A 9,274-nucleotide genomic window follows, 5' to 3' on the forward strand; every position below is an offset into this window, starting at 1 on the left:
AGCATCAAGTCTAAACAGGGAAAACGTTCTCTCTTATCAGGAGAAGATTATTCGAGGGGAAAAGAAGGACGCAGCGAAAGTTTTTACTCGATTTCATAATTTATTTAGGAACTTCTCGCGATAATCATACCGTGTATCTGCATCGCTAACTTAGAATCTATGCGGATAATATTTACACTCACATTGTATGCTATAAATACATGCTTCTCGCTCGTACATTCATACAGGACAATACACGAATAACACTTATAACCCTGGACAGGATAGAGATCCTACCATCCTGTGTGTCTCCTCTTTACATCGTTTATATTAACAACGTCGCGGTTTCAGCGTTTATCTGCCGTCTCTATCTTACAAGCCGAGCAAACACAGAATAAATAGTCCCTAGAATGTCTATGTACACGACGGATTTAGATTAAATGGCATCCGTCTCGAGGATTTCATAGATTCCGAAGCGAAGTTTCGCTGTCACGCGTGTACCATTCAATCACACAGTCACAACGTATGAATCTTTTAATCGTTACACTTTCTCAAAATGCAATTATCTATCCACCTTTTCTGGGGCGGACTGTAAAAGATTAATCCGATTATACCACCGATATCTCATTGCTTTGAGCTTCTCGAGAATCAGCAATGACGCTCGTGTGTCTAATAACCGTGATTAACAAGCGAGGTTTCGTTAAGGATCGTGTGTATGTGAATACTATCTCATTCGATATTATTTACATTAGAATTTTGGTGCAAGAAATTATAGAGATGAGATATATATACACGAGAGAGATCAATCGTTTTTTGGTAAAAAATTATGATTAATATATATATTAAGCAGAAATCAAAATATTTATCAAAACCCGAGTAATTTCGATAATATCGATCACAAAAAAATAATTCTTATGTTTATTTGTGACAATAAAAACGTGACAATTTATGTCAATTGCATTTGACTGACAAATAATCAAAATTATGTTGGTTTCAATCTCTTTTGTAAGTCATGGCGATACTATGCTGCATAATTGATTATCAAAATTATTATCGCGATCGATAACGAAGTGGAACGTTCTTGATTTTTATTAGGAAAGTATCTATATAAGAACAATTGTGCGGTCGAATTAATAAGCAGAACTTAGTTCTAAGAGAATCTTCAGATTCGAATCTTTAGAAATAATCATTTTTCTGAAGCTTGATGATATTCGTATCTTTTTAATCGTTGGAAGGCCAACAATCTATTTTCTTTTTAATTTTTCGTGAGAAGTAGTCCTTTTTCCTGTCTTCTTTGCTTCTTTATTTATTTTTATTTCTTAAATTAAGCACGATAATTAACAGAAATAAATATTATAATTTACCTATATTATAAAATATTATTACACATAAAACAGAAAATTGTAGCGGTAAAAATGCTTGCAGTTTATTTTGAAAAATGTTGGTCTTCCCCAAAAATTAAACGTGCCTCTGTTGGGTCTTTAAACCACGTAAGGCCGATACAAAGGTTCTTGAAGATCTGTTCCTGTTCTCTGACTTTCCTGAAGCGTTCCTCTGGATTCCTCCGGTGTCTCAGGTGCATTCACGCTAATGTCACTTCCGGTATCTCGCTCAGCGCTTCTCGCGCTTCCGGTCTCTTCGACTTTACCGCTCGTGCGAGCCTCCTGTTGCGCCTTTTTGCTGCGCTTCCATTTCATCCGGCGATTTTGAAACCAGATTTTCACCTGCAACGAAAATGTACCGTGTAATTATTGATCGCGATGCGGGACGAAGTTATCGAAATTATTTATTACGCGTCAATCGAAGCGTTCGCGGCGCAGAGAGAGATTAAAGAAATTGCTTCGCGATAAGCGATTTCGGGGAACTAATAACTATAGCGAGCGCGATATCTCTGATAAAATATTTTGGGACTGAATATCTCGCATTTAATTTTAGATAATTATGAAATAACCTTTGCGTGAAAAGAAAGATTTTCTAAACGGATTTATGTGTTCAATATAAAATATAATAAAATATATTCAATACTATTTAAAACATACACACGCGAAGCGAAGAAAGTAATAAACTATTAAATTTATTTATTTTGATATTATACTGTAATAATTAATTACATTTTGAGAGATGAAAGTGACTCATATATTATCTTAACGTTTTTAATTTTTCAACACATCAAACTATTCTATCATAAAGTAATTAATTACATAAGTGATTATCGATCATTTTATATATAAATACTACGATAAATAAACGATAATGTTTGTATTTCCTTGTAGAAAGTCCAAGTACTTTGGACTTTCTACACACATTCACTGCTGATATTAAATGATAAAAATTTATTCGTAGATACGTTTACATAAATTGAAAAATTTCCTAGTTTGATTTCGAGTCGATATCAATTTGAAAAGTGCTAATTATCTAACGATTTATCGCGGACATAAGTGTCTCAATCTCGACGCGTTCGATCCACGCCCGATTTAATTTGGCGAATGCGTACTCCATAAGCGCGGGTAACGTTACGTGAGCCACCCCGCGAGACGCCGTAAATCAGGTAGACAGATACAGGGACTCGATTTTTCCTCCCCAATCGTAAGAAAACGATGTAAATCTTTCGGACAACATATCATGCGCCCGGGCCAATCCCCTCCAGGCACACCGACCGTATTATATCTTTACCCTCCGCATAGGAGCGCAGCTTTCTCGTACGAATACGAATGGGAGAATCCGTGAACGTTTCGCTGAACTCTCGCGATGCGAAGAATCTTCCGTATGACAAGATTAATCCTAAATTTCTGATCGTTACAGTTTAAAGTATATATATATCAGCGATGATAACACGCTATAGTCTTTCTAATGATACTTTCCGAAAATATATCTTTATGAATTAACATTTCGAAAATATATAATATACAGAATCTATTTATTAAAAAACGCAGATTTTCACATCAAATGAAAGAAGAAATGAAATAATTATTTGTAACATAATGTAATCCAATATTCAAAGATTAAAAGCGTTTATGATGAAAATATTTATTTCTCTTAAAGTCTAGAATTTTATTGAGAAAAACAGCTGGTGTGCCATCGCTTCTCGATCAGCTGGATAATTTGATAGGCGAAACGCTACGGCACAGGGACTTACGTAAATCATTCGCGTCGCGTTAACAAATAATTCGGAGCGCGAGGTAAACAACAAACTTGGGGGTCGAATACAGAGGGGGGGTGGGGGAGTATAGAGGAACGAGAAGGCGCGAATTGTAGGCGCGAGCGAGTCGGTCGAAAAAAATGGATCGAAGGTGGGGAAAAAAAGCGACGTACGAAAATAAATATTTGTTGTCGATAAATCGACGAGCGATGAAGAGCGTGCGAGGGAGAGAAAGGGAGGGAGGGAGGGAGAGAGGAGAAATAGATCGCGCTGTAAATTATCTCACGAATCGAAATTAGTCGACACTTTGTACACGGGAAACCGAACGACGAATGAATCATGAAACACCAAGAGAGTTCTATCGCGATATCATCTCGATCGCAATCGCGCTAATTGCCGAAGATATTTTCCTTGCTAACGATCATTGTGGCGTAGATTTCGCGTGTTATTATGATGATTACGATCGTGGATTTCGTGTATGATACTTTAATCGCGAATATTATATCGGATCTTAATTAATCCAGCGAGCAGGAAATTGCTGTCGGAGAGAAATAACGTCGCAAGTCAAATATCGAATCGCTTTAGTAAGAGTCCAAAGGCAAACGATCGTCTGGAGAAAACATTAAAGAATGCATAATGCATTGAAAAATTACGTATTTAATCTTTCAAAGAGATAGTGGATTTGATGAATTTCTGCGTTATAAATGATAATGACATTATACTCCGATATAATACTAACAAAATTGTTTGCCTCGATAACGGCAGAAATTTATATACTTATATATAAAAAGAAAGAGAGATTGGAAGTATGCAATCTTTCGCCTTTTTCAAATAAACATATTCTTCGTCGGACGTCGCGACGTGTTTCCAAGCTCGCGCTTGGACGGTAAATCGTTGGTAATCGCGTTTCTGCAAGCGCGGAACTCAGACGTGAAATGGGACCGGGGGAGAAGGAAGAGGATGGAGGAGAGGAAGGAGGCCGAGATGGAGGCGAGGCAGAATCGGTAAAATATCGAAACAAATCAGCGACTGAGCCCGCCATAACTCAGACTTTCACGTCTGTTTGCCGAGCGATCCGTCAGGGCTCGTAAGCTTCGGAGTTATGTTTAAGTTGTTGAACTATGCGAGAGAGGATTCGCGTGCACACGGCCGGCCCCGGATGGAGGAAGGGCGGACCGGATTATTCGGAGAGGGATTTTCTCTCTTTCGAAGAGGGTCTTCTTCCTTTTTCCGTCGTCCTGCGCTCCTCGCGTGACCTCGCGAATTTCCATTTTCGCGCTATTTACCAACCGACGTCGTTCAACTCCTCGTCGAGCGACTCTCGACGAGCTAACTTAACTCCAACTCTAACTCGGAAAATAACCGATTGGATTTCTTAACGATTTCTTCGCAAACTAACTATCTTACGTATTTCGATCGGATATATGTTATTATGCAAAAATACTCTTTCGTAGTTTTGAAAAAGTAGATAGATGTTACGTATAAAAAGGCATAATTCTCTAATCTTGTTGACAGCTGTTATAACGTCAAGCGACACCGCAAAGTTATGACAAAAAAAAAATTACTTCCAGTTTATTCGAGTATTCTTTCGGCAGTGGGAACGGCATTTTATTACATAGAGCTATTTTATCGTGGAATTATGTATGATTCACGATTCGCGTTACGTTACGTCTCTCTACTCCATGACTAATAAAAATTGTTAATCGCGCGATGCTTATCGCGCGCGAAAGAGAGAGATGATTCACAGGCTCATGGCTGTCATTGAATTTCGGATATCGAGATAGGTAATGGGCGATTTAACATCATTATCTCGATTTACCTGCGTTTCCGTGAGCATCAGCGACGTCGCGACCTCGAACCTCTTCGGTCTACTGAGGTATTTATTCTGTCGGAACTGCTTTTCCAATTCGAGAAGCTGCTGGGACGTGAAAGCCGTCCTCGGCCTCCTGGTCTTGCCCAGCAATGCATGTTGTGCCGCGCAACCTATAACAAAAAGAAATATTCTATATTTAAAAGAATTGCAATTATGACACAGATTACGCTACAATTAATTCGAGTAACAATATTTGCGATAATAATCTATAAATTGAAATATCCCATAAATAAGACACGTACTAAATAGATGCTCTTAAATCATGCTCTTAAATCTCATACAGTATCGCAATCGCAGATAATTATACAAATTGTTATAATTTTTTAACGAACGTCATGTTGACCCTTGCGTAATAAAAATTCGCAGTGAAAAAATTTTTTTAATTAATTTGCGCGACAAAAGTCACAAATCGAATTGATGATTTTAGTCCTGCAAACAGTTCGGCGAGCGAAAATGATTCATTATCGCGAGTCGGACGATCCAATAAAAATCATCGAATGCTAATGCAATTATCGCGAGTGTAAATCCCTATGGATTACCGGGGGATGATTTGGGGTTAGACGATAGGGCGGAAAGCCGCCCCTGCAATTAGCCCCGTGAATGACTCTTGGTCAGGGGAGGATCGCCGACTTATAGCACCATGGGCGTAGGACGCCACAGAGTCTGATGAAATTATCGCCGATACAAACATGATAGTATTGCAATCAATCCATACGCGAAAGAGACGCGGTTGCATTGTACATCGTATCACACAGATACATGGATGGATGCATGCACGGAAAAAAAAGATTACCAACAGGAGCTTATATATAGCTGTGATAGCTAAAATGTGTCCTTAAAATAAGGACAGCTAATACTGTTGCTGCCCAAGCTAAATTTATTAGCTTTTTTTTTTTTTTTTTTATCTATTTTAACGCGTCGATGTTGTCAATGACAGCGTCGCAGAAACAATTAAACAATTGTGAATCGAAGATTCGCGCGCATACCCATAAACTTAGCTGCGCGTGCTAAATGTTTTAGCTATAAAGCATATTCCGCAATGTATGCGCATAGTAAGAAATTTAGGTACGGTTGCTATCTTTATAGCTGCTCGTGTAAATATACGCTTTCAATTTCAGCTAATAAATTTTCATGCCTCAGTGAATTTTTTTTACCTATAATAACTAGTACTTAGCTATGACACTAAGGCGATAGCTCTTACAGCTAAGTTTGATTCAGCTACTGAAATTTAGCTGCTATTGTTAAGTCATTTTTTTGCGTGTGGACTGTTAACAATTTATCTCATCCAGAACTATATTCTAAATATGATATTATTCCTTATTAATAAGATGCCATAATATATACAATTACACAATCTATCTCATCACTATAACATTGTATATTTTTTTAAAATTATTACAATTATTTTTTAATAATCGCAAAACAAGTCATTTATAAATAGAGTTTAGAAATTAGCTTATTAGTAAATATAAAACGGGCAGACAAGATTAAATCATTCGAGAAGACAGGAGTTGTTAAAAAATAATACTGTACTTCATATTTACACAAAAGCCTAAAATTTCGTATACGAGAGACATCGTTATTTTTGTCACGTGTTTTTGTTGTTGCCGAACGTTATGTCCACGATGAGTTTCCACGATTAACAGCGGGGTGGGCTTTGCGTCAATGGCTTAAGCACCCTCGTAACTTAACTAGCAAGTGCGTGACCGGCTGTCAGTGTTTGTACACATGGCGGCGTTTAGTCGAGCGCATTCGGATTACCGGTCGCACGCGTGATTCACTAAGCTGCGTACGAGCAGGTACGCACGATCTTGCTCTCCCTCGAAGAGGAGAGACCCGCGTATTTTGATATAGGGCCGCATGATTTCACGCCTGATACACAAATAAGCGGCAGTTTCTGATATCTCGATGTCGTATTATCAGGCTCTTACACAACGCGCTCTCGCAAATTTAACACACGCAGCACAAGTATTATGAAAAGAATAAGCATTGAGTATACATATAAGAATTAAAAAATATAAAAGCCTGTGTGTATAGTATATATAAAAATATATTAGAGAAAATTTAAATTGTAACATAATTAAAAATTTCGATTAATTTAACAAAATTTGAATAGTTTATTGTTAGATAATCTTTTATGAAATTTTTTCTACTTCATGTAAATTTAAATTCATTTTATATTCATGAAATATTATATTGCTGTTTAATGTTTTTTATTCTTATGGAGTAAAAAAAATTCTAAGCTCACCGAGCGTTTTTGACAGCTGTTCACGTAAGCAAGGATCGTGTGCGAGGGACGCGAGAAACTATATTTGATAGTTGTTAGTATTTAGACTGTAGCACATTTATTGGATTATTTATCGTTGAACGAAGTGGAGTTGGGCTCCCTCTCTTTCCTCTCCCCCGCTGGGCACATATGGCCTGACCGATGATTTCCCTCCCCGCTGATTTGTGACAATTATTATTTGCACCATTGCGCTTTTCGCTCGTCCCGTCATGATTTATTTTTATATCCCTTTTTCAATTTCATCGTTCGCGGACACCATCTACGCGATGCCCATTAGATGCTCGTGACACGCTGCATATATCACACGGTATTATGCATTGTCCAAAAAATTTCAACACGCAGCAACGTATCGTTTTATCTCTATTGTGTTTTGTTCAAGATAATTCAAGATAAAAGTATTTTTCAGTTACTAAACTTTTTATGATTATATTAACTCTACAATCAGTCGTTAAATTTTAATCTATGATTACTTTTAGTCAATGTGAGTCAAAAGATTGAGAGAACTAAAGTTCGAGATAAAAACATCAACTCTAAATAACATTTTCTTGATAATCAATTTCAAGCGATTACAAAATAATGTATTAGTGATAATAATAATATTGAAACATATCTGACATTTTTGAAGTTCTAGATAATTCTTCAAATATTCTGACGATTCAATTTTATACTCGAAACAATAAAAATCAAAGTAAAGAGGTTTTCTGGCAATTTGCAAGTTTTTCAAACGACAATTTTTTTCAATTTTTATAGATTAAAAATTTCTTTCGGCATTGTCTTGCGAATATAAAATAAATTATGACTCGAATTAATTCTGATTGAAATGAAAAAGTTATTATCAATCATTGCATATCGAAAACGGCTGAACTTGTCAGTCCATATCATTGAAACTTTGCATTTTATATTTAATGGCCAATATTTTTTTTAAACGTATCAGAATTCTTTGAAAGAGAACCAGAACTTTATTAATTATATCAAAATTGTGGATATGAATTGTTAACTTTGCAGGGATTACAAAATTTGAATTTGGTTGGGACAAAAGTAAACGACGCCAATCAAGTTTAGACATTTAAGACTCGCATCCATTATCCTTTAAAAGTTTAAGAAATGACAAATAGCCGCCATAAATTATCGCACCCTTCATCGTCAAATTGGCCGGCTCATCGCGATAATTATTCATTGAGCCATCGTCGTATTAATCGGCGGAGCGCTACAGACGTACCGAAGAAATTTGTTCGCCATGCGCGATCGAGGGGGTTGGCATCTAACATACGGTATGTACCCCTCTATCGTAGGGGCGCCACGTTAACTATAGCGCTAACTAACTGCAAATAGTCCTCCTCCCCTCACTTCAATAAATAAACGCAGTCGCGAAGTCGATAAAAATAATCGAGAAGCAAAATGGTACGAACGACAAGTACCTGCACGTTTATGTTATAGCAGTAAAAAAAATTTAGAAAAGAGGTAGTTAAAACAACGTATATATTGTACATTCATGAAGATTGTTTCTCTCTCTTTACACAGTATAACGTTTTTCTTTTTCCTTATTATTACTATATATACAATTGGACAGTTGCATTAACTTTATATAAACCCGAAAAGCATGAATCGTTCTATAATGAATTTCCATAATTAATTCCTGCGCGATTCTTGATGCGATATATTTGCGCTCGAATTGGCCTAATTTCATCGACACGCGAATGCACCGTGTCCCGCCAAAATTGATCATTTTAGCACGCTGCGCGTCCGATCGGGATCGGAAAATGCGCAAACCGTGACAGATGTCGGTAAACACGAGGAGGGCGACTTTATCGAGTGGACAATCACCATTCGCGCTCTTATATCGAGGGGGTGCCGCGGAGAGGAACGGTAGAAGGGGCTTTTATCATGATAATTTAATTTATTTGGGGTCCCATCGGCCGCTTCATGCCGGGCCACCCTTAAATAGTGCCGATCATCGCGGCGGTAAACACCACCTATTATCTGTACTTAAAGCGGC

At 37.3% G+C, this 9,274-nt stretch overlaps 1 protein-coding gene across 1 annotated transcript in view; it reads right to left on the reverse strand.

Moving 5' to 3' along the window:
- The window catches only part of LOC115239030 (homeobox protein Hox-A1), a 24,307-nt gene continuing 15,033 nt past the window's right edge, over positions 1-9,274 (reverse strand). The window contains exons 2-3 of the mRNA XM_029813330.1: positions 4,938-5,101; positions 1-1,703 (exon numbers count right to left, since the gene is read on the reverse strand). Coding sequence (XP_029669190.1) covers positions 1,461-1,703; positions 4,938-5,101 — 407 coding nt within the window. The 3' untranslated portion in view covers positions 1-1,460. The remainder of the gene's footprint in view (positions 1,704-4,937; positions 5,102-9,274) is intronic.

The sequence above is a fragment of the Formica exsecta genome, unplaced genomic scaffold, assembly GCF_003651465.1.
Source record: "Formica exsecta isolate Colony F162 unplaced genomic scaffold, ASM365146v1 scaffold363, whole genome shotgun sequence".
Lineage (NCBI taxonomy): Eukaryota > Metazoa > Arthropoda > Insecta > Hymenoptera > Formicidae > Formica > Formica exsecta.